A 25,655-nucleotide genomic window follows, 5' to 3' on the forward strand; every position below is an offset into this window, starting at 1 on the left:
CCATTGTACAGCGCATACAGTAAGTCCAGCTGATCAAATGTGTTGCTAGGTAATGCTGCTGGGGTTGTGAGGTAACAGACGTAAAAACGGCTCATTTTCCAGACACCGAAAACCACAAACGTGTCACCAAAAACAGCTGGGTGATTTTTTTTTTTTTAAAGGAAGGTAGAAGCAGTTGAGACTCAAACAGAAATGCAAATAAGTTAAAAATATGAATTTTGCATTAGGTCCCCTTTAAAATGCAGTCTGACTCAGTTCACTTCAATGCAACCCAGTTCAAAGATACTGTGATAAAGTTTATATCAAAGCAAACCAAACAAGTGCTATGATGTTTACAAAATGTCAGAAAGTTTTCCGGCTCAGATGTTGATCTCTGTCCTGTTTGTTTCAGGTGTTTTCCTGCATCCAGGTAAGTGACTGCAGCTGGGAAGGGAGACAATTGGGAAGCTAAATGCGAAGACAAAAATGCAGAAAATGGATCCAGAAGAAATTCTAAACGGAAAAAAATCTAACAAAACAAATCCAAAATCCAAAAATAAGAAATGACTGAGCTGACAGAAGAGATAGAGAAGGAATACAAACACAAAACAGGAAATAACTTAAACCAAAGTGATCATAGCATGACTTAAATAAATGTCTGATTATGCAGCACAACCGCAATAATTTCAACGATCTCAACGGGGCTTCCCTGGTTGAATAAAGGAAATAAAAATAAGATAAAATTTAAAAATATTAAAAAATTAGAAACAGGATTCACATAAAAAGTTATTTTTGAATCATATTTTAAAATGTATTGATATTAATTAATCCAGTTATTGAATAAACAATTGGAAAAATAGTAAAGAGAACAATTTATTGTATTTCATTAATTGGAATCTGGTAATAAATACATTTTGTCATAATAAAATACATTTTCACACTAAGGATAAATGCCCCTACTTTAAACAGTGAAATTGTTTTTATATTTTTAGAATTTGAACATAAATCTGCAATTGAAACAAAGCAGGAACCATTAAATATTTAATTTGAACCTTCACATATCGAAGAAATGAAGCTTTGTGATTTTTAGGAATATTATCACAGCTTTTGAATCCAAACTAAAGAACTGATTTGTACCAACACTATATCTTTTAGAGATTTTAAATGTTAGGAATTGCATCGGAATGTGTAAATAGTTTAAATTTAATTGAAAATAACACACAAAACCAAAGTATGTCTTAATAAAGTGCACATCACTCACCTTGTTAATTCTCCTCTTTTCTCCTTGCGGAGCCACAAATGGCCTTCAGCTGATCCCTGATCCAATACGAAGTGCTTTGAAACGTCAGGGCAGCGTTTGAACGGCAGCTGGAGGAAATTCTGTGTGACTTTTTGCATACTGGTAAGCAAACGCTCGACTTATGATTGTTTCCAGATGCTTCGTTTCGACAGGCAAATTCCACTCAAGTTGTACTTTAATTTGCATTCTGTATCGACGCAAAACTGCAATTAACGTGATCAATAGTTTGAGCAAAACGCTGAAAATTAAAGAAGTAAATTTACTTATAATGACTTCATAAATAAAAGGGAAATGTCTCCATGTAGATCTGAATCAGCTTTTGTGGTTGATTGTGTCCATAAACCAGGAATTTCTCTTTAGTTTTATAGTCTGACAACGAAGTATAAATATATAAACATTAAAGGAAATAACATTGGATTGCAGGAATTATTGTATATCCTGACTATGCTGGCCACAGCAAAAATCCAGCAAAAAGCTCTCTGTAGCGACTGAAAGTAAAAGTTTGTGTCCAGAATGTGCGGGATCTGCAAAAACTTAAAATTTCAAAACATGAACATTTCTGGCTTTTTAAGCTCAGAAATGTTCTTGTTTTTTTCTAGAAAATTTATGAGATTAATCTAAAAATTCAGATTTTCTTTTCTCAATTTTTTCCAATCTGCCCCAACATGCCGTTGTAGTTCTGTTACTCTGTAAAGGCTTCAGTCTTCTTGCCTAAAATATACATCCAGTAAAGTTTCCTGTTTCCAGAAGCGGTAAAACTAGACTGCCAGGAACGTTACCCCAGCCACACACAACTATTAAAACACAACTAGGTCTTTTTCTGAGCATAAAAACGACTTCCCGAACCACATTACAAGCAAACCTCGTGACCAGAACAGCCAGAATGTGCAGAACGCCCTGCGTTTCAACCTGGTTCTCCTGGGAGAACCAGAACCAGCAGGACAGAAACACTGAAGTAAAAGACGATTATCAGAGACAGAACCGCAACACACAAATCTACCATCTTAAAAACTTTTTACATCACTTCATTTAGGTTTCCTGTAATTATTTTACTTTGCAATATATTGTAATTTCATTCTCGATTGCTACTTCATAATAAATATTCCAAAGATGCAATACTTCAGAGGAAAAGAATAATCTAAAAATGGGGGAAATAAGACTTTTATTCTCCAACCTGTTCACACATCCTGCCACTAGGTGGTGCTATAGTTTATGTTGCGTTTGAATTAAAGTTGGTTTTCTACTATAGTAACAAAGACTAACTCTTATATATAACAGGACAATAAGTATATTAAAAAACTGAGAGTTTGGAAGAAAATGCCCAAAAGAATAAGAAATCAGATGTTAAAATATTTTAAAAATAAAATAAGAATTGAATATAGTTTAATTCAATATTCAAAAACCAGAATCAAAAATCAGAAGGAAATTATTTATGAGTTGGACAAAAGAGGAAATTGAAAAATGTGAAGCTAATGAAATTGTGAAAATATGTTTTTTTTTTTACATTATGCTTTTTTCAAAATATTTGTATTTAATATTGCGTGTATGTAAAAAAACAACAACAAAATTTTTTAATACCATTTGCTATAATTCCTAGTTTAAAAAATAACACATATAAAGTGTTGACTAAGATAAATTAAACTACATTGTGTTAATATTTCCTTGGGGAATTTCTGTTTGCATGTTTGAGGCTTTTTTTAATCCACTTTATGATCATTTTGCAGACCTACAGGCTGTACGATTTAGTCATAATCCATGTAACATGAGGAAACTCCTTCCTCCAAACATTCAGGTCCACAGGGGGAGTTTCCTGTTTGGCTGTGGAGGAGGAGTGAGGAAGAGGAGGAGTGGAAAAACCAGGGAGGAGAGAAAAGCAGGGAAGGAATGTCCGAGCCGAGTCATTGTGTTTGGTTATCGCAGCAGCAGCAGCAGCAGCAGCAGCAGCAGCAGCAGCAGGGACAGGAGGGCGTGGCTCTGCCGGGAAGTGGAAACCCACTGAGGAGGAGGTGTGACTCGCCGACCTGGAGCGACTCGGCCATGTGGGGATGAGATGTGATAGATTCATCTGGATCACAGGAGGAAGGGAAACAACACGTAGAAGTAAGCTCATTCAAATTCCTGGCATTTTGGAAAACTCTCTTGTTCTGAACTTGGACTGCAAGTCAAACTGATGGTTGTTCGTCTGATGACTTCTCCAATCGACCTGCATTGACTCCTCTTCAGTCTCTGAGTGCCTGGTTGACATCCCGGTTGACAGATTGGATATTTTCATTTGACACCTGACCCGGTTGAGGATGAGCGGAGCAGGAGACGTGGTGTGTGAAGGCTGGCTGCGAAAATCACCTCCAGAGAAAAAACTGCGCCGTTATGTGAGTAACATTTCCTTTGAAAACATCACGTCTCGGGGATTCTCTCCTGAGTGTTTTCTAAATTAAACTCTGAAGTTCTGAGTGTGTGTGTGCGTGTGTGTGTGTGTGTGTGTCATCACTGTTGACACAAGGAGTCATTTCCTCAAGTCCCAGTTGTAAAGCAGTTAAACATGGAGTGCAGCTGACAGCTGCTGCAATGTTTTACCATGATTAAACTTCACTTTGGTCTGTGGATCATCAGTAAAAGGTTGTTAAACGCTGATCTAAGACTTTCTACACACACAGGTGGAGAGCATCTGTTAAATGCAAATTGGGTTTAAAGCTAAAACCTTGGATCTGTTCAGGTTTTTCCAGTTTTCTCCTCTCCTACATAAAAAAACACACAGAGAAAAAAGCAACATTTGTGTTACCACATGCTGTTTTCTGTCGGACAACAGCTGGACTCCCTTCCCAGAGAAGCAGCAGCAGCTTCACACACACCCCACATTTCTGACATGCCTCACCAGTGAGTTGAGCTAATCTCCTTTCTCCTTCCCATGTTTCCTCATGATCTCCATGTTTCCAGAGAAAGCTGCTGTTTTCTTATCACAACTCTCCGGTTCTCTCTCTTTCACTCATTCACTTTCTCTTCCTCTTCTATTGTCGTTTGCCTTCCTTCCTCAGAAAGTGTGTGGAAGGGAAGTCTGGCAGGAATAATGACATGAAAAAAAGCATATTTGGACTCGATATGAGAATGGAGACAAATAACGTTGAGAATTTGAGATCATTGCAGTTTTAAAAAACAACATATAAATAAACAAATTAGCAAGATTTGATTCCATCTCAATTATATTCACAGTTGTTTGAGTTTATAAGGGAAAAACAAGGAAGAAAAAGGGAAAACAGACATTTACATGACGGCGTCCACAGTGCAGGGTGTGTATAAACACACTCCATCCCGCTGTGTTTCTGTTGCCAACACATGATCAAAGATCTGCAGTGTAATGGCAGCAGCGGCCGTGCGTTCATGTTAGGACTGTGGTTAAAGTTCCCTCTCTGGAAACCTCAGTGTGTGTGCCGCTGTGTTATGTAATAAACTAATCGCTCTCAGCTGGGCCTGTTTGGGGAAAAAAGAGGCCCAGCTCTCGTAGACATTTGGAAACACAGAAACGCCGAGGAGGACGAGGTAGATTTTGTAACTTCAACTACAGTCGCAAATATGCTGCAGACACGCCCCTGAGGGCCTCAGAAACGAGACAAATCTGCAAATGTTGTGCATTTCTTGCACTGCATGAGGCTGTTTTCTACCTCAAGCAGTGTTTTTAGATTCATCTCCTCCTCGTAGCTTTTTAAAGCAAACTGAGATGGGCTGATCACATCCAAAAACCAGAACGCTGACGTGGTTCTTGGCTTGGGTTTTCAGGATGGGTCCTCCTGATCTGGACAGTGTGGTCCTGCTCTGCTGGACATCATGTTTTCCACAGAGGGATGCCACAGTAACACAAGAAACATCTAGAAATGTCCATGTTTGAAACTCTTAAAGCTGCAGTAATTATTTGTTACGTCCTGACAGGAAAACAGAATCTGGGTGAAAAAAATCAAGTTATCCACATGCTATCTGCAGAAATATGTCAGAAACAACCAATCAGAACAAGGAGGTTTCTTGGCATGTCAATAATGCTCGTGTAGGCGCTACTCACAACGACAGAGCGTGCCATGAATGTGCAGGGTAGATGCTGATAACATATTAACAGTTATCCTTTAACTGTAACTTGTTTTTCTATGACTTGCACATTAAGCAGTGCGTACATGAGCATGATTGACAGCTCTCCTCCTGGCTCTGATTGGTGGGTTCTGACTGAGCGGTTCATCTCTAGAAGAAGAGGGAAGAGGCAGAGGCGTTTGGTATTTTCACAGATTATGTCTCATGATTTACTGTTACAGCAAAATGAAAACTTTAAGAAAAATATTCAAAAGTTACATATAATTAAAATTAAAAAAAGGAATAATTCCTGTGTTGCAGAACTGTATTGACATAACCTTCTGATGAGCTGACTTGATACAAAATCACCTCCTAATGGGAATCCCTCACTAAACTGAAACATTTAGTTATTTTTGAAGTTAATTGATATAGAGTACATTAGTACTAACTTAAGGTACAATTTTTCATTAAGACCATGTTTGGTTCAGAAACTGAAATGTGAAAAAATCTGTCAGTTTCGCTTCAAACTGAAATTTGTATCTGTTTTCTTTTTTTATTATTATTATTTGGTTTTACTGACTAGGACCCAAATCGTTTGGATTCGTGTCTCTGCAGAACAGTGAAGTGTTTTATGGTCACCTGTCTGCTGTTTGAATCGTTTCAGCGTCAAGAGCAAATAGATGGGGGGAAACTTTCAAATTAAGATGCAGTGTTAATTTTAGTTTAGCGGCAGGAAGGAGGAAGTGTTATTTTAGAGCCATTGTGCCCTCTTCCTGAGTTCAAAGGTCGAAGGAGGAAACATTAGGGGGCTTGAGGAGACTGTCACAGGAAGAGAGTTCATCATTATTACTTTCAAATCTTCCTCTCGGGATGATATTTCCATTTTAAAGGTTTTAGCAGAGACCAGACGTATTAATCAGCTGCTTGCTAATTTGATTTATTTTGTTTAACTAACAAACTGTTACAGACTGAGACGTTTTCACAAACCCCAGACAACAAAAACAGGACTTCCTGCACCGTTTCTTGGAGACAATTGCACCTCTCATCTCAAAAGTTGAGAGTTGTAGGGTCATAGGTCAGAGTTGGGACAATGATACCAAAATGTGTTGTTGCAGTAGTATGAGTGACTGCGCCATCAGTCCATCCTGGGGGTTTAGTTGAAGTAAAAAAAGATCAGGGAGTGAAATGTTTGATGATATGGATGTATTGTCTTCAGTAGGTGAAACCAAAAACCAAACCGTCTGATTGTTTCCTGATTTTATCTAAAGAGTCGCTGTCACTCTTCTCTTTTTTTAGGAAAAAAAACAAACAATATTTACAAGACCTAAAACTCAAAGAAGTGTTCTTTATGTCTGAAATGTTGGTGAGTTTCATGTTTTGTCATTTCCTGACTGAGCAGACTGTTTGGGTGTTTACAGAGTGAGACGTTTTCTGACTGAGTAAAGCACTAAAAAGAATCTCAGGTTTGAGGAAAAATCTGCCAAAAAAACAGTAATAAAGTCATCCCAGATGAGACCTGTTAGAGAAACAGTCTTGTTTTGGTACTTATTAACTCCAAGTGTACTTATTGCTGAAATCTTCTCTCTTACTCAGAAGCTGAAAAAGAAAACTGGCTTTTAAAACTACTTTCGTAAAATCCAGCAGACGATAAAAATCTAATTATTCACTAAATGAAAGTAGCTCAACTAGTTCAAAAGGTAACATTGAATTACTAATATAGAATAGATCATTTTATATGGTTTAAAACTTTTCCTGGAGATCCAATGCTTAGTGCAAAAACTAATAACATTTAATTAACCTCAGTGAAAACGATACGCTGATTATTCCAACAACAAAATGCAGTAAAATATAAGCCGTTATCATTTCAAACTGACATTTTATAAAAGCAAAACAAATAATTCATAGTGAAACTTGAGCAAATAAACAAACTGAGCTGCAGGGCTGAAAAATGTTTGCATCCAAATTACATTATTGTTTCCACATCTTAACCAAAGTGTCAAATAATTCAACGGTGAAAATGAACCTGGATCAAAATACGAACGACTCAACTTGGAAGGTGCAGGAAAACATTTTCATGCAAGCAGCAGCAGCAGCCGCCCAGCAGCTTGAAGTCAAACGATTATCAAACAGCCTGAGGGGGAAAGAGAATAAACAGGCGCTGGCTTCCAGAGCCGACTCTCACCAGCATTTCCTGTCCAGCTTCTTCCTGTCTGTGTTTGCAGAGGCAGAAAGGGGAATGCGCCTCTCAAACTTTCATCACATGAACACAGTTGGTGAGTTTCTGTGGAACCCTGTTGGTTTTGTTTTGAAACGTTGGTCAGCAGGGATCAGAAGGGATTTCTGTTTCTGGACAAGTTGAAGCTGAACACAAAAAAGCTTTTAAAAACGAATCCTTTTCCTCTGAATATAAGCTGCAAATTCACTTTAAAATGTTTCTCCGTGCTCTGCTTCACGCCTTTAAGTAATCACGGTCACACTCTACCTACACACACAGTCTGAGTCATGTCTAAAATATGAGGTGTAATTCAGAGGAAGATGGTCTGTACCCACAATGCCTGTTGTGTGATGACAGCATCCAGAGAGCAGCGTTACATTGACCAGCTCACTGCATGTGTGTTTAGTTTAGTTTTTATGTTTACTGGAGTGTTAAACCCCACTTCAGTCAAAATAGTGACGTGTGTTGGAGTAAAAATGAAAAACATTCTTAATCTGATCTTAATCAATAGACACTTTGTTTATGACGTCCAAAATTAAAGTCTACAGCAACAATCTGTAAGCTTTATGATTCAAAAAGTAATTGATTAGTTTCACCTGCATAAAACTAGTTCAATCAGCAAACGTTACCTGACGTTTTGGAAAAATAAAAATAAATAAGCTGTCAGGAAGGTGCTTGCAGAGCCACTGCAGAAAACCACTAAAGTGTGGCATGATGATGAATTATTTGTAAAAACTTAACAGACCCGGTGTGAGCATGGCACTGAACTAAACCGAACAGAACAGAGGACAAACCAGGATGTTAAACGGCACTTATTATGCAAAATGTTCTTGTTTTTGTGCCATTTGGGTCTCTACTGCCACCCAACTAGATTTTAGGACTCTGTTACTGTTTTTGGTGTCTGAAAAATGAGACATCTGGATTGTTAAGTCACAAAGCAGAAGGACAATCCCTGAACTAGCAACCGCAGCTGAACCCAGCACTTTTGGTCAGCCGATCTTACCTCCACAATTCAGGAAAAAAAAAACTAATCCTTTGTAAAAAGAGGAGAGAATATTTCTTTGTTTGTTTTGCTGGTGTTTGTGGAAAATGATTTAAAAACAAAATTGCACAATTTTCAACCTAAACAAAAGAACGAAGGGTCTAAAATGTTACTTGTGCTCTGAGTGAAATGGAAATAAAGAAATAACTTTACTGCCATATGCTCAGTCAAAAATAGAAGAGCAGATTTTATTTTAATGTTACATTTTATTAAGTGGACAAAAACTTCAACATCTCTGTATTGACTGTTTTTCACCAGGCATGGAAAAGGCGGTGGTTCGTCCTGCGTAGCGGGCGGCTGAGTGGAGAACCAGACGTTCTGCAGTACTACAAGAACCAGCATTCCCGGCGCCCGATTGGGACCATCAACTTGAATCTGTGTGAGCTGGTAAAAAACACCAAAATATGCCATCGTCATGTCATTCTGGATCAAAGATCCCATTTTAAATTGATTCTTTACCAACTTCTCAAAGATGTGATTGTAACTTCATTTAGATTCGGAGCCTCTTTGATCCCAATTAAAGGAAACCAAATAAACAAAAACAATGTCTTGGTGAATTAAAAACAAAAAGCAGCCAAAGTACAAGGGAAAAATTAACAGATTATGAAAACCTGAAGAGTTATTCATTACCTGAAAGTCTCTGCTTGAAGGAAATCTTCAAGCAGAAGATTTATCTATAAATGCTTTAACAGACTTACAGAAACCCGACTCTCCTCATTTCCTCCAGGTCGACGCCGGCCTCTCCTTCACCAAGAAGGAGCTGGAGAGCAGCTTCGTCTTCGACCTGAGGACCGAGGAGAGGACCTGGTACCTGGTGGCCGAGTCTGAGGAGGACATGAACCGCTGGGTCACGTCCATCTGCCTCCTGTGTGGCTTCAACCCCACCGATGACGGTACGACAAAATACAGGAGTTCAGCCAAATCCAAAATGTCCTGTTTGCTGCGTTTTGCTTGCTTTTAGTTTGTCTGTGTGGGCAGCGATTGAGTCAGTGTGAAAACTGGTAGGAGGAGAAAAAGGGAGAAAGATATGGATGAAAGGTCCTTTGGGTTGACTCAGATGAGATTCAATAGCACACCAGCTTCTTTCAGCTTCCTTACTTTCAGACTCATGATTGACTAAATTATACTATAATCTTCTCTTTGTTGTTAAGCTGGATTTGCAAATCAATATTCACAAATTCACGCATTCGCAGATTTTTCTTGCTCCAAATTATTTGTGGAAAATCCACCGATTGGATGATTGTTTTTTGGAGACATGATGTCGTCGTGCAGCTGCTGCACGTTTGTCAGCGACTCTTCCATGAAATCTGTTTATTTGGAGTAGAAGAAGCTCTTTATCGAAATATAGAACCATAATATTTGAAAAAAAAATCAGTCACCAAATTGTTTTGTTTATCATCTTAAACCAATCATGATTTTCCCTCTGGCATCAAAAAGACAGTTTTATTCACACATCAGCTGCTCACTGGAGAGTCTTCCCTTTCCAGAATATTCTCTGTTTTAACCCGAGTTTCTGCATATCAACAGTTTCTGAAAAGCTCTGCCATGTTCGGAGTCTCCTAACTTCTCTTTCCGCCCCATTCAGTTCAGTTGAGTTCAGTTCCTTTATTATCCTCAAAGGGAATATTTGTTTCTCAACCAGGCATTTCAAGCATTCAAAATGGCATAAAAGTGCACAGACAATGTTGGAGACAGACAAAGCACGCAAGCACAATAAATATAAAAAACAGAGTGGTAGGTCACAAACTGAGGGATCTGGTTTCTGTGGGTACAAAGGAGTTTTTCCGCCTATTGCTTTTACTCCCAACCTCCAAATCCTGAACTAGACGCTCCGCTAATAATCAGCAATTAAATAATACCAAATAAACATGTCATTAAATGTAGATGTCGTGTTTTATGGGAGGTGATGATGAGAAACGTCTTATCAAACGGACAACTCGGTTACTTTAAAAATGTGGTTTGGAAAAGTAGCAACAATGTTTTGGCTGCATAATTTATGCGCTGCATATTTTTTAATTTGTGCAGATTTAACTGCTTTTATTCTCCCTTTAGCTGCAGAAAGACAGTTAAGGTCCAACTCTGCCTCCACCTCCGTGACCGCAACCAGAGGCACGCCTACGACCACCATGGTATCGGGGTCCATCCCGCCCCCATACGACCCTGTGGGTGTGCGTCATCTGGAGCATGACAGCAGTGCAGAGGATGATTACCTGTGGCTATCAAACTGCCAGACTCACACCAGGTAAACAACCAGCCAGACTAAATAAAACAGATTTTGGTCCAAACTTGTGTGAAATTAGTGAATCAAGCTCTAATAATCATTCAAATGTTGGGATCTTTACCAAGATATGCATCTAACTAAAACTGGTTTCAATCTTACGATTCTGAATTTTGCCAGTGGAGCAAAGGAAATGGTGATTAAACTAAAGGATAAGCAAATAAGTCGCTATAGGTTTTACTGAAGAAACCATTTATTTCTGAGACTCATTCATGTTTGAACAACTTCTCAAAGATTCATCCTGAATAAAACCATCTGCAGAACAAAAGACCAAGGAGAGATTCGGGTTTGGACTTGTTGCGTTTAAGAATGAGGGATTTGGAGCTCAACCTGGATCACACCCACAGGTTCCTACCGAGGCCGACTTCTCCCACCGTCACGCTACACTTCACTGTAAAAACGCTGCAGGGAGAGTTCGCCTTCGCTGATGAAAAGATTTCTCTCTTCTGGATTCATTTGTCTCACTGGGCTAGAACAGTCAGAGGTCACTGATGTAATCTAACGCCTGTTTGTGCCTTTATCTCCAGGCCGGCTTTGGGCTCATCCACCTCTCTGGAGACGGACTACAGTGGCAACCTCTACCCTCCTCCCTCGGCCACCTACTCTTCCTCCTCTTCCTGCTCTTCCTCTTCTTCGCTTCCTCCAACCAGCCTTCCACCTCCAACCTTGTCCGGGTTCAGGTCGGCTCCTTGGACAATGATTGCCATGGCGAGCCCCCTCAGCCAGTCCCTGGACGCCACCCTGACGTCCGACTTCCAGAAACGAGCCTCCCGGTGTCACGGCCACCCTTCCCCTCATCCCAGGAAGCACTCCTTAGATTTCCACCTGCGTCCGGCAGCCACAACACTCAGCGATGACAACCGCTCCAACGCTCATCCCTCCAGCACCACGAGTGGCTACCAGGTCCCCCGTCCAGCATCCACCCCTCAGCTGCCTCCCCCACACCGGCCCTCTTCTACACCTAGCGTGGACTCGCTGACTCAGGCCGAGCTCCACGCCGCCATCCCGCCGCCTCCTCCTCGGCCGCCCAAGCCTCCAGCCGTCACCCTGCCTGCAGAGATCGCCGCTGTTGGCACAGGGCCTGGTGCGCTGCCACGAGCCAACTCTGAACCAGAGAGGAGAGACGAAGGCATCAGCAGAGGAACCCTGACCAAAGGTAACGGCATCATTACTGAAGAATATAAAAAAATAATATTGCACACATTGGTTTCAGAAAAGGTTTCATTCACTTGAATCAACTCGAATCCCCCCCCCCGAAAGTTGTTTTAAACATGCCAAACCAGTAGGGGGCGGTGTAGCACAAAGGTACAACCTAAAACAAAGCTAGAACCTTCAAAACTAACTTATGTGATTGCTTGTTTTCAATCAGATTGAAAAGCTTTGTGGTCTGAAACAACTCTCCATGGTGCTAAATATCTTACATATTTAAAACGGTTTATCTAAAACTTTTAGTCACTGCGGGAGTAAGATTTGTCGTGACCTTTGAAGCTCACAGGAGATCAGAAAACTACTTTTAAGAAGCTTTATTGTTCTCAGATGGCAGGTTGCGGATTTCATGCTTAGTGGAACAACTCCTGCTTGTGTTCAGAGTAATTTCACCAGAACTGCAGTTATTAAGAAGATGAGAACTTTACCCTGCAACGAAACAAAGATGTTATTGTGCAGAAATGATTTCACGGCCTGTTAATTACTTTTGCAATAACCGTTTTGCTATAAAGAAGCAGCGTGAACATTGAACTGAGGAGGATGTTGAAATATGACACACAGATTCGTCTGCGTCCACATCTCATCAGGTTTTCTCTTCAGAAATGTGTGCAGAAACAACAACTTCTTATCCTTTGATTTTGTCTTATTTCACTTAATTTTGGAGGATGTCGATAAACAGACATTTTAAGATGCAAGTTTGTTAATATCTGTGTTTCAGGGAGCGAATCTGTCTTCATTCCTCGGACTCAGTCTGACAGAGCCACTGTGTTTGAGTTCAGTGAGAGCTTCAACACCTACTTTGTGAGTTACCCACTTTAAATGACGTAATCGTTGCTTTCGCTGCTCATCTTTAAGTGACGTTCCCTCCTGTTCTTTCTTTCTCCCAGTTTAATAAAGGCATGGTACCTCTGGGAAGCCTTTGCTCTGAAGATGATGATCTGGATGAAAGTTATGTTCCCATGAGCGCCTCCACCAATGAGCCACCGGTTGCAGCCAGGTGAGTCAGAATTAAAACACTTTGTCGTGTTGGTTAGGTTTTGAAGAAGGAAATGGCTTTCTGTTGAGCATTTAACGGTTTAATTAAAGCAGAAAGATGTAATATGACTTATAAATAGAACAAAATTCATCTCCTGTTAACTGAATATTGCAGAAACATTTGAGACTCGCAGAAATGGAAGAAATGGAAAAAAAAGCAGCAGATTTAAGCAAAAGCCTGCAAAACACAAGTAGAAAATCTGTAGAAGAGGAGGAAAAACATTCATGCAAAGGGTATTAAAACTTTCTGCAGAACTTTGTTTGCAAAGCTAACCTGTAAGGTCAGAACAGCTTCTAAGCTAAAATCTACAGGAATATAATCCACACAGTGTGGAGAAAAAAAACATGTAACAGCCAAAATGAGCTAAAAAAACTAAAAGAAGGTTGGATTTAGTTTTGATGGAATTAGGGTTCGGCTCTAGAATCTAGTTGCTGGTTAAAAATTTTATACTTTAAACATTTGCAGAAACTTTGTATTTTTTTAATCCTAATCCAAAATTGTTGTTTTTAATCCAGGGCTAATCCAGGGGGTCCATCAGACTTTACTGCTGAGCTCCAAGATGGCAACTACGTGCCAATGACCCCATTGACCTCCTCCCTACCTGCTTATCCCGTCGCTGCTGCAGGTGACCTGGCTTTGCTGGGGAGGCAAGTGCCTCCGCCGGCCCACATGGGTTTTCGTAATCCCACAGTGACCCCGGTGGTTTCCTCCACCCTGCCCCTGCGGAGGAATACGATGCACAACACCAGCGGAGGTGAAGCTGAAGTGGCTCCTCCTCCAATCCACCGCAACCTGAAACCTCAGCGGAAAGGTCAGAGGTCGGGGTTATTGTTGGGCGGATGAAGCTTCATAATGCACTGAGACTTCTGATATTATGAGGTTATGATACAGAAAATGATTCTTAAAACAACAATCGCCTTTAGTCAAGGCCCCTACTGGGGTTTTTTGTTCGTCCACAAACTGAAGCTTCTTAAATAAGATATTTTACTTTACATGTTTCTGATTCTATCATTTGAGACTAAAGGACTTTACATTTAGAACCAGAGCAAAAATAAGAAAACTGGTTGGTGAACTGGTCTGCAAGGCATCCCTGCAATGCAGAGCTCAGTCTTTTCTTGTTTTGGTGTTTTTAAAAGTCTTTGTTTCACCCTAACATGTAAAACCTAACTGGTCAGATGAAAATCAGTCCATCTCAGTTCTTTATTTTAAAAAATATAGTTTTTTTCTGTTTGTAATTTTCTTTGTCATCTAAAAGCACTTTGACAATTATCTTATGAAAGGTGATATGTAATCAACAGTTCCTTATCGTTCTGCTTGCATAAAACAATTGATTTATAAAATCTACCTAAAATTAGGAGTTTGTGGGAGTCAGTCTGTGGAGAAGAACAGCAGCCAGATCCCTGCAGAGACCACGCATAAAACCAAAGGTACAAACTGCAAAACTATCTGCTTTTACAGAGTTTGACAGGATCTTTTATATTACTGATGTATTAGAAAACATTGTTACCTCATGTTGTGTTTGTGCAGCTTTAGTCTGTTATTGACTTACTGAGTCATTTAGAAACAAGATGAAGTTCATAGTTCCTTTCCTCCGTCTTGTGTAACTCTGTCATTTCATGACTCTCCGGTTCCCAACTTACCTCTTTTGATTTTAATTATTAATCTGCAACCAGTTTACCTGACAAGTCTGCAGAAAAGGGTCCTGGCAGCAGCACACATGCAAACGAACATCAGGAGACCTAAAGATGCAGGACATGGAAACATTAATAATTAATGTTTGTGTCGGTCCTGCAAACACTAAATATGCTGACTTATACTTATGCAGTTTTATGCATTGAAACAAGATTGCAGGGAAAGGACAGAACTTGGATATTTTCACTATTTGTAGAACATGTTGTAGTGCTGCCCCCTGTTGACATGATGCTGCCACTGCATAAGACTTAGAAAATATTTTTGGGCGCGAAAGTCAATTAAATTAATTAGCATAATTATTTGCATTACATTACATTTTACTGGGTCACATACAAACAAAACTACACTTAAAAACATTGTTTTGAATGTGTATATTTCAGTGAAACCAGCACCTCTGGAAATAACTCCGGTGTCGCAGGACTGGCAGGAAGTCCCGCCTCCTGTCCGCTCACCTGTCACTCGGACCTTCACTAGAGGGTGAGTTTTGCAAAAGCAGGAAGAAATAAATATATTTAGCCATGAATCTGAGGTGCTCGCTGCTTCCACCTTGTGGTGGTAAACTAGTATTACAGCATGTTACATCTGCTGTGAATGAATGTGGTTGAATATAAACGTCTTCAGAGAAGTAAAGTAAGTTTGGGTGAATGAAGTGTCAAAAAAGTAGAAAATTATACATTATTTTAGAAATTTATTGTGTTTTTGTGTCTCAGTCCGTCCATTCGTGGGTCGTTCAGGCCGAGCTCGGCCCAAAGCTCATCCCCATCCTCCGATTCTGACGACCCCGACGACAGTTACGTAAGCATGGTGACCTCCAGCCTCAGTCAAAGTGCCGGGGAGCAGGTGAGACATTTTATCATCTCTAATCACCCAATGCTCATTTTTATGCCTGGTATTGTGTAAATATCTAGATGTTTCCGTTTGCAGTCGCTGAGGATGATGGTGCACCGCGGCTCTGAGGGGGGAGTCAGCAGCCCACTGGCGCAACGGGCTGAGAAACAGGTGGAGTATCTGGACCTGGACCTCCACACAGGACGATCGACACCGACAAGACAAGTAAAAAAAAAAAAAAAATGTTTCACCAAAATAAGAAAAATTTGCCCAAAATAACATTTTGTGTAATTATTACTTTAATAAACTGGATAACTCAAGTCTAAGTGATTTATTTGACCTGCTTGGAGTTTGTCCACTAGAGGGCATCAAAGACCCAACTGTGCTTCCATTTATTAAATTAGGCTAAATATATAAAGGGGCTCAGCTAATGCTTTTGTAGTCTAGAATACATCTAATACTTTCTGAATAGAAATCAGGGTAAAAATTACATTAATAGTATGAATTTAGTTTTTACACTGGAATTATTTTTGCATTTTTCACAACAAAAGAGAAAAACTATTTTTAACTGAACAGTTGTGTCTCATGTTGCAAAGAGTTTGGACACCAGTGCATTATAACTCCTAATGCACTATGTAATAACTCAGTATAGATGTAAATGAATCTTGTTGCAGAATCTAAGTTAACACTCCGTGTCATGAATGTGTCTTTAGAAGCGCTCCACAGCAGCAGGTGGGCCCGGCAGCAGCCATCAGGCTGCAGCGGGTGATGAACGAGCGCGCGGCGACCGCAGGCGGGTGGACTACGTGGTGGTGGATCCCAAACGGACCAAAGCTCTGAAGAACACGCGGGAAGCGTGGCATGATGGGAGGATGTCCACAGAAAAAGAGAAAAGCTAGACATGCTGGGGCAAAAGCACTCCCAGAGGAACCGCTGCTGTTTGGACCAAGTTCTTCATTATCAGACTAACAGACATCAGTGTTTGTCTGAAGCAATAAATCACTTCACATCTTGTTTTCTTTCTCCTTAAAGGGGCAGTATCACGTATTTTGTATCCAGTAACTGTTACCTTCTGTTGTAAAAATTCTACTTATGTCAAGTATGACTAAAAAATAGTTACTTTGTAAATTTACGCCTTGAAATTTAAGAAACTCATGCTCTTTCTGAAACTCACCTTTCATTAAGTCGTCACAACATGGCTCCTCCATTAACCCTTTAACATCCTGTTTACCAGCATTTCACTGAAACAATGAGCTCAGCACATGTGCACTTCCACCAGCTGCTTGCTAATTTCTGCTGGCTAGTCTGGAGGAGCGTAGTGGGGGGATTTGCTGAGTGGAAAAAAAGAGGCAACATGCTGAGTGGTTGCGATGGAGACTAAAGGATTTCTCAAAACGTGCTTGAAAAAATCTGATGAGGGAAATAATGTCAAAAATGTTGATTTTTATGTGATACTGCCCCTTTAAAAGTTCAACCAGAATGTAAATCACAAGTAGCTCATCTGAATGTTTCTTGGAATCCTTGAGGTGAAAATTATTTATTTTAAATTGTATAATTACACTCAATGGCCACTTTGTTAGACGGACAGCAGTAACGCGATTTGTGTCTAACTTTAGAAAAGCATACATTTTTTATGGCTTAGAGATTTAATCTATATCACCAGAATAGCATAATTGTATTGCTGCTGATCCACTTTTATTATATTTATTCCAAGTTTTGGACCAAACCATCTGAATGTGTGAATATTTGCTCACTGTGGATTTTCTGTCTTTTGAATCGTTTTCTATAAACCTGAGACGTGTCTTTCTGTCTAATTTACTATTTGTGGTAATAATCGGTTCACCTGGTGTACCTAATAAAGTGGCCAGTGAGCGTAAATCTTTGCTTGTCTAAAATAATTTACATTAATACATTTCAGGCAACGTCTCATGTAGGGAGTTGTGTAAGTAAACAAGATGCAGACTTTATTTCGATTAAGGTTTATAATAGAACAGAAATTAGCATTTTTTTTGTGTTAAAACATGAATAACAAATGTTTAATAAATTAGTAATAACTTCAGAATTTGTGTTTTAAAGATGTATTTTGTGTGGTCTGAGTTTTATGATTGTCTTCAGCAATTGGAATAAAAAAATATTGTTTTCAAATTTAAAATCTGCTTTGGTCTTTGCGGCGCCCTCTAGGGGACATGGGGATTTTTTTTCCTTTTGGGTTCCTTCGTAATCCATATTACATTCCCTCCCTTCAGTTGAGGAAGCGGCTCATTTGGGAGCAGCACTGAAGACAAGTCAAACCTAGAAACAGGTAAATAATCTTAATCCACCATAAATACAATAACTAGACGATACAACTTAATCAGGCTAAAATGTGCTTAATTCCACTACGTCAGCTGGTTGGAGGCGTCACTGTTTTATATAGAAGGTCTGGGGATTTATAGCAAGGACTGACACCATCTTTTAAAATACAGAATCGTTCTTCACTTGGCAGTTAAATGTTGCTGAAACATGAGAATTATCAAAGCCAGCAAAACTTTCATGGAAGGACCTGCTACCTGCTACGCTGCTTCAGGTGTTGATGTGACCTCACACACAGAAAGTCTGGTGACCCCGTGACCACTTCCTGTTTTTATCTTTACTGGTGTTTCTCAATTGTGGTCGTCTTTCCCCCCTACCCTGCATGTTTTAGGTGTTTCCCTTCTGCCACACACCTGGAATCTATCTAAGGATGATTAACAGGCTTCTGCGGTACTTTATGGTCATGCAATCATTTGGACCAGCTGTTCTGGAATAGAGGCGCATCTAAAACATGCAGAGCAGGACTGAGGACTGGAATCGAGAGGATGGCTGGGCAGCTCTGGTGAGCTTCTTTTATGCTTTAGTTTTTTTCTTTCTGTTGTAGATTCTGTATTTTTCTCCATCTCTTTTAACTGCTTACAGGCCCTCGCTCCAGCTCAGTGATGAAATGCTGTCATTGAGTTGTAAAGTTACTGGTAAAGAAAAATAAAAAATAAAATGACCACTTTTAGCAAACATGAAGATTACAGAAATTCAAAGAGGACGTAGTATTATTTGACGTCACAATCTTATGGATGTCTTTCTTTTTTCATAGCCTCACGATGTTGGGAGATATACTCAACACTTCTGCCTCTTCTGTTGAGCCATTAACTTCAATGACGTCTTTGCAAGGCTATACGCCAGGAGACGGGTGGGCAACTCCAGGTCTCCTGCAACCTTTAGATGTTTCTACTTCAACACACCTGAGTCAAATAAAGGGGTCATTAGCAGAACTCTGGAGAACTTGACTGCATTTAGGAGGCGATTCAGCTATTTGAATCAGCTGTGTTGGACCATTTAAAAGTTGCAGGAGAGCGGCTCTCGAGGCCTGGAGCTGCCAGGAGAAGCAGGTCACTCAAGCCAGAACCTTATCACAGATGACGAAGCATCGCTGAGTCCACAATCCAAAGCTTCACCAGATGGAACTGAAGGTCATTTTCCAGCGTGTGTCACTGATGACGATGTGGAAATTTTATATCCTGCCTTACATTCAACACCTGGTCCATCAGGAAACAGAGTATTTCTATGGAGTGAATAATATGGAAAACCCAGAGGTAATGCAAGAAACCGAAACAGTGATGGCCGACTTTAACAGCATTGATGGTCTGGATGAGACTGAGGATTCAGAAAGAGTCAAGGTCAGAAGTATACGTTGTCTATCTGTATATGTTGATGTGAGATTTTATGTTTAGATAAACGGTTAATGTTTTTCACAGCAGAAATTTTTTTTCTGTTTCTAAATCTCAAATGTAAAAAAAAATAATGTTGGTTATTTATATATATATGTATACATTACTAAGTCTTTTCTAACTCTTGGTTATGTTATGAAGAATATATGACAACTGAAGTGTACTGTTCTGATTCATGTTATGTTCCAGGCTCCACAAACAGCTCTAGTAAACGGGATCCCTTCAACAGAAAATGATGCACTAACGTCTTCTTCCACTGTAGTACATCCCAAAGACCAAAGGTATGCACATATCCAGCGCGCCAAGGTCATAAATAACCTTCATTTGTTCATGGTCAAAAGTATAATGGAATAAGAATTAAGAATGGAATTTAATAATGAAATGGCTGTGGACGACAGCTTTCTGGGAGCGCGCTCTGCCCTACTTTACCTTTTGCGCCGGCTAGAGACCCAAACAAGCCGGGATTAAAAACGTGACATCACTCAGAGAGACGTGAGTACTGTGCAATCCTCTTCATTCATTGAACGCCTCGTTACGTTTAAAAAGAGCAAATCATCAAACTTTCTTTGCAGAGTCAAAACCCACATGTGGCTTCAGACATGGGCAGTTCTGGTCACCAAAGAGCCGGACCCAATGGGTACGGAGGCTCATCGGTGCCTCGGGCTGAAGCCGCCACAAAGAAGCCCAAACCTCCACCAAAACGGCCGCAGGACCCCAGTGAATGTTTGCATGCAAGAAACGTGGAAGGTGAGGTCAAATTGCACCTGAATAAAATGAATGGCTCATTACCAGACCTGTTCAGATCTCGGTCTGCTGGAGTAAGGCTGCATCTAAAAGTTTCAGGATGGTAGCTCTCGAGGACTGGACTTGAGCACCCCTGGAGTCCACCGTCGAGGAGTTTTGCAGGTATTTACATTTTGCCTCTTTTTGGCAGCAGCATGACCGCGTCCAAATTTGATAATCGATGCCCAGTATGCTCCTGCAGATCATGGTGTCTGCAGGAGCATCTGGACGAGAACCACAGAGTCGGGAACCCCGCCGAACGTCGTATCCTGCTGGCCTATGCACGGGGACGAGTCAACGTGAGGGGCATGAGATGCCCAGTGCAGGGCTGCGCTTATGGAGGACGGCGTGTGCCTCAGCACCTCCAGGAAGCCCATAGAGACCTGGGCCCACGGCAGAAGCGGCGGCTTCTGACCGGCCTCCAGTGGTGGAGGACGTTGGAGAAGCTGAGGGAGCTGAGGCGGTCCAACCCCCACATGTCTCTGGGAACCAGGCTGGACCTGGAGGAAGGCCGTAGTGCTCTGGCTGTTGGGATGCGGCCTTCCCGCAGCTCGCCACCACGGAGGCCGGCGGTGGTGGAGGACAACGATGAGGAGGAGGAGGGAGAGGAGGATGGTTCCCCGCCACCATCACCAGACGGGGCGCCTCAACCACCACCACCACCGTCTCCTCCACCTCCATCGCCTCCCCGCCCCGCCGTGCCGCGGTTCGAGTGCGAACCTGTGGACCTAGGGATCCAGCAGCAGGCGGTGGTGCAGGAGGGCTCGGGAGGACAGAGTCCCAGCTCCACCACTCCCGATCCGGTGCGTAGACCCATCAAATTTCCAGAAACCGTGGTCCGGTATATGGACGGTTACAAGAGGCACCTGGTGGGAGCCTTACCCTCCAAGAAGCACATTGAGAACGTGAGATCCAAGATGGGACGGCTGACCCACTTCCTTAACCACATGGCCGAGGGGAAGTGCGGCTTGGACTCCTGGAGGTTCCTGGACGACGCCGACCGGGTCCTTGGCTGGCCCGCCGAACTCCTAAAGCGGGGAAAGCAGATCACCACCGTCAAAGTCTACCTGGTGAACACTGGTCAATTCCTCACCTACTTCCAGAGACTCCTCCAAAGGGCTCCAAGGTCACCAAGCACGGCCTGGTGTCCGTCACACGGGCCCTGAAGTCCGCCGCCAGCCAGATCTCCACTCCCGTGGTGCTCCATCAGATCCAGGTGAAAGCACAGAAAGAACTACGCACAGTAACGCTGCCGGTTCTCCGCAGGTGCCTGGAGCAGTGCCGGACCTGGATTGCGAAGTTGTTGCAGGACTTATCGCAGAGGAGGCACGACGCCACCCTGAGGCACAAGCTATTCGGCTTCTTGGCTTTGTACGTCGCTTCTCTCTTCGGCCACAGACCGGGCGTGGTCTGGAACACGAGGGTGTGTGAGGTGGAAGAGGCCGAGTCGGGATCCAGGCACGACTCTTCCGGCTACGTGATCAATGTAAGTGCCCCCCCACACCCGAAGCACTTCATCCCAGACACAGAACCAGAGGCTCAGGTAAAAGAACCGGGACTGCAGCTGTTTGTGACGCCGGTGGAATACGGTTGGCTGAGAAGCTGGATCTCCATACGCCGCAAACTGCGCCCGGATTGCGACCTGGTGTTCTTCAACACCAACGGAGGCCCTGTCAACAAGCACACCGCCTTCGCCAGGGACGCATGGGCCAGGATGCGCCTGACGGGGACTCCCTCGTTGACCGACATACGGACCGCCGTGGCCACCATGGTAGGTTGACCTGCAGCCGTGAGCTTTCCCCCCCCAGCCACGGTACCAAAACCTCCCTGTCTCTCTTTCCAGGCCAGGAACACACAGTGCGCTGAGGTCAGGCAGCAGATGTCCCACCTCATGTGCCACGACACCAGGACGGCAGACCGGTTCTACGTGATGCAGCTGAATGTCAGCCAGCTGGCAGCCATGCGGAGGACCTTCGACCTCTCCAGAGAAGCAGAGCAGCCTGTTGAATAATGTGCTTGTTCAATAAAGCGTTTCAAACGCCTCTTCCCCTTGCTTCATGCTTGTTTTCTGGGTAAAATCCTGTTCTTCCGTGAGAACCAGGAATTGTTAAAGTGTTTTTAATTCTACCCGGGACAGGGAACCAGAGCCCCGGGTAACAGAGAACCAGGACCGCAGCCTCTCTGAGAACCAGGGACCCACAGCCCAAGCACTTAACCCGGCCATGGCTCCACATCTCCGGGTAACAGAGAACCAGGACTGCAGCCTCTCTGAGAACCAGGGCCTGCTGTGGAGCTACTTACCCCAGCCACAGAACCAGAGGCCCGGGTAAAAGAGAACCGGGACTGCAGCCTCTCTTAGAACCAGGCTCTCCATTAGAACCTGCGGACCCGCACTCAAGCACCCCCTCACGGACTACACCAAACAGTCACACGCCCTGTAGTTCGTGCCAGAGTTAGGCACGCCACGGAACGTCGGATCCTGCTGGAGTACGCCCGAGGATGGGTTAGCACCGGGCCTGATCCACTACTCACAGGAACCTTCCTGCTCCACCAAACCGGAACTCGAAACCTTTCAGAACCTCATTCAAGCCGCCAACTGCAGCTCCTGGATCACTCTTCAGCTTCCTACAGGAACCATCCGATGTTGAGCGAAGCTGAATGATGTTTCAGTGTTCAACGTTTATTGCTGATGGTCGGTGTGTGAATGGTATATAATGTTGGTTAAAGGTTTTATTTATATCTTGTATAAAAATTAACAGTTGATTTAATGGTATATCATATACTTGCAGTTTGTATTTTTTTCTTTTTCAGATGGTGTATTGTTTTTCTTGATTTTACAAATAAATTATAAGATTCAGTTTTAAATAAACATATATTAAAAAAAACTCAATATATTTATGTTTTAACTACGTGAAGAAGATGTGGTCACTCAGACCTCGAAGGAGGACGACGTCCTGGATAAATAAAAATTAGATTTAATGTTTTTATGTTCATTTCATGTTTTATTAAAGTATGTTAAATTTTTATTTTGTTACTGTTTGAAATTGTTCAAATTAAAGGAGAGGTTTGTTGATCTGAATGGACTCGTGTTTAAGTTTTTCTAACTCCAGGGTGTGAGGTAGTTCAGTGTGAAGTTGATTTAAATTTTGAGGGAAGGAAAGTTGCACACTGACAGATTAAGGAGAGTTTTGATTAAATGCTGATCTCACAACTCATTGTTTTGACAGAACTGAGTTGGAAGACGAGACTTATTGGTTTATATTTTTACTGTTGAGTCACATAATTTGAGTATTGAATAAAACAATCAACTCGTTACAATCTACAGCAGGCCCGATCCTTACTTACAGCAACAGCACATAATCCGAAACGCCCCAGAGAAACGTGTTCGCTGCGCACACAGGTGGAAAAAGGTGTACAAATTGTGCTATTTTCGTTTTCAAGTTTTATTATGTATATTTTAGAATTTAAGGATTTAATTATGTTTCCATAAGAACCACTATATGTTAAAAAGATGTGGCCACTCATCGGAGCACGTCCTGGACGAAATTTTATGTTTCGTGTTCTTTTCGACGTTTGTTTAGCTGTGTTAAATTTTTATTAAATTTAACACAGCTAAATTTGACCGAACTGAGTTGTCAAATTTAGCAATGAAATTTCAACAATTTTATTGTTTGAAATTGTTCAAATTAAAGGAGAATCCTGTGTTTTTGAATGGACTCGTACGTCTCTGCTGAGAGCCCAACACTGAATGACGGGTCGTGTAAGAAGCCATCCAGAAAGAATTGAGTAGAGATGTGTGAAAAGTTTTCTATGGGAGCGCATTGCTACCATGCAAAAAAAGAATAATAATTGGAGCGCTATCACAAGACAATAATGTGTTAGTTGTCTTGTAAAAATGCGTTGAATATAAATAAAATGTGACAAGATGCGTATCTTGCCACGTTTCCACAGGACTTGCGTCACGTTTAATGATGTTGAGCTTCGTGTTGCACCACGTGGAAACATCCATGAACGAACGTGTACGTGTAAATAAAATCAGTATTTCGCCATCTCTAGTTGTGAAGGAGAGCGTTGATCGCTGCACCAGTTTTTGGGGTGGAAGGTTGTTCAGTCATTACTAAAAAAAAAGTTGACCATGTAAAATAGCTTCATTAAACTTTGGGAGTTAAAATGGTGTTGCAACTTCTCCAGTCAATAGAGACAATTACAATTGTTTTTGGACTTTTGTTAGCATCAAGTAATTTTAATTGTCAATCTCCCTTTAGGCTGATCTATATAATGAATTTGTGGTTTGTTGGGGTGGTGAGGATTAGATGAGGCAAACCCAGGTTGTAGCAAAAATATGGGTTTATTGATGAAGCTCAGAAAAATACTGAAGTCCAGGAAACAGCTAAGCAGTAAAGCAAAGAGCTCAGATGCTGGTAGCTACTGGTCAGGTGAAACACATGCTGACATCTGACATGCTGACACAGGTGGGATTAAATACACACAGGAGTAATCAGGACAACGAGGGACAGCTGGAGGCAGTTAAGGGCAAAACACAGAAACTCAGTAGACCAGCAACATACACAGAAAAATCAAATCTTTGCATTATTAGAAAACTTGCTAAGCCTGGTGATCAGGACACAGAGACTTAAAAGATTAAGATTAAAAGGAAATGTAAAAAAATTACTGACAATACTTAAACCCACAACTGTAGTGTGTTAAAGCAACAAATAACAAAAATACAACTGAAATAAATTTAAATTATTTGGACTTCTGTTAAATCCATCAGTCATCAGTTACTGGATCTGGAAACACGACGTGATGCTGATCACATGTAGAACCGACCCATAAGTGGAGTAAGAGAATATCGATTGGTTTAATAGATAAATGACAAGATTTTAAATTGGTCAATTTTAAGGAGCTGGCAAGTTTACTTTCAACGAACAACAAATTCAAAAGCGTTAAATGTTTTGGTGTTAGTAGACTTTTATATGATAGTCTCATTCTGTTTCTTCACTCTGGTGTGAATAATACTGGTAGTTAAAACAAAGCGTTTCTGGATCAAATCTTCTTTCCTGAACTCCTGCAGCTGCAGGTTGTATCACTAAAGGACTTAATTTATTGACTCCGTCCCAGAATCACAGGTTCCCACCAAGCTGAGTCGTTTCAGAACAATTTGCTTTACCAGGTTTGGTAAGTAGTTTTACTCTGAGATGGTTTATTTAACGCCAACCTGCATGATGACGTCACGTTCGCCACATTGCAGCGGGGTTAGCATATTTAGCTTAGCGCGGCAAATGTTTGCAAAGTTTAAGTGTTGGAGAAAAGAATCGAGCAGGTGAACGTTCAGTGCACCTGTGAACAAACGGTGGATTTAACATTGATTCCTACCTGGAGAAATTCTGCAGTGAAACATGGATCCTCATCCTCACAGGGAGCTGATACAGCGGCCATATGAGACTAAACTTCAGAGATCTTCTCTCCCAATGCATGAACTGTAAAACTATAAACACATCTTTAG

At 41.5% G+C, this 25,655-nt stretch overlaps 2 protein-coding genes across 5 annotated transcripts; both read left to right on the forward strand.

Annotated features, from left to right (window-relative positions):
- Positions 1 to 3,207: 3,207 nt before the first annotated feature.
- On the forward strand, positions 3,208 to 17,406 carry LOC129379934 (GRB2-associated-binding protein 1-like). Of its 3 annotated transcripts, none has more exons than XM_055060885.1 (14): positions 3,208 to 3,379; positions 3,503 to 3,648; positions 8,845 to 8,973; positions 9,314 to 9,479; positions 10,639 to 10,828; positions 11,392 to 12,020; positions 12,789 to 12,871; positions 12,958 to 13,067; positions 13,622 to 13,917; positions 14,462 to 14,533; positions 15,179 to 15,275; positions 15,509 to 15,638; positions 15,723 to 15,851; positions 16,340 to 17,406. In XM_055060885.1, exons 2-14 carry the CDS (start codon positions 3,574 to 3,576, stop codon positions 16,523 to 16,525), a joined length of 2,292 nt encoding a protein of 763 aa, XP_054916860.1. In that variant the 5' UTR covers positions 3,208 to 3,379; positions 3,503 to 3,573; the 3' UTR covers positions 16,526 to 17,406. The 3 variants fall into 3 exon arrangements, with proteins under 3 accessions (XP_054916860.1, XP_054916862.1, XP_054916861.1); XM_055060887.1 differs by having other exon boundaries at positions 15,723 to 15,797; XM_055060886.1 differs by lacking the exon at positions 3,208 to 3,379 and having other exon boundaries at positions 3,397 to 3,648.
- A 2,217-nt stretch (positions 17,407 to 19,623) lies between these two features.
- LOC129379935 (uncharacterized) lies at positions 19,624 to 23,180 on the forward strand. 2 transcript variants are annotated; one of them, XM_055060889.1, is made up of 5 exons: positions 19,624 to 19,647; positions 19,765 to 19,858; positions 19,939 to 20,113; positions 21,416 to 21,920; positions 21,993 to 23,180. In XM_055060889.1, the coding sequence occupies exons 3-5, from the start codon at positions 20,088 to 20,090 to the stop codon at positions 22,158 to 22,160; spliced, it is 699 nt and encodes a 232-aa protein (XP_054916864.1). In that variant the 5' UTR covers positions 19,624 to 19,647; positions 19,765 to 19,858; positions 19,939 to 20,087; the 3' UTR covers positions 22,161 to 23,180. The 2 variants fall into 2 exon arrangements, with proteins under 2 accessions (XP_054916864.1, XP_054916863.1); XM_055060888.1 differs by lacking the exons at positions 21,416 to 21,920; positions 21,993 to 23,180 and having other exon boundaries at positions 19,939 to 21,406.
- The last annotated feature ends 2,475 nt before the right edge of the window (positions 23,181 to 25,655 follow it).

This window comes from Poeciliopsis prolifica, unplaced genomic scaffold (assembly GCF_027474105.1).
Source record: "Poeciliopsis prolifica strain line A6 unplaced genomic scaffold, Auburn_PproV2 SCAFFOLD062, whole genome shotgun sequence".
Taxonomy (NCBI): Eukaryota; Metazoa; Chordata; class Actinopteri; order Cyprinodontiformes; family Poeciliidae; genus Poeciliopsis; species Poeciliopsis prolifica.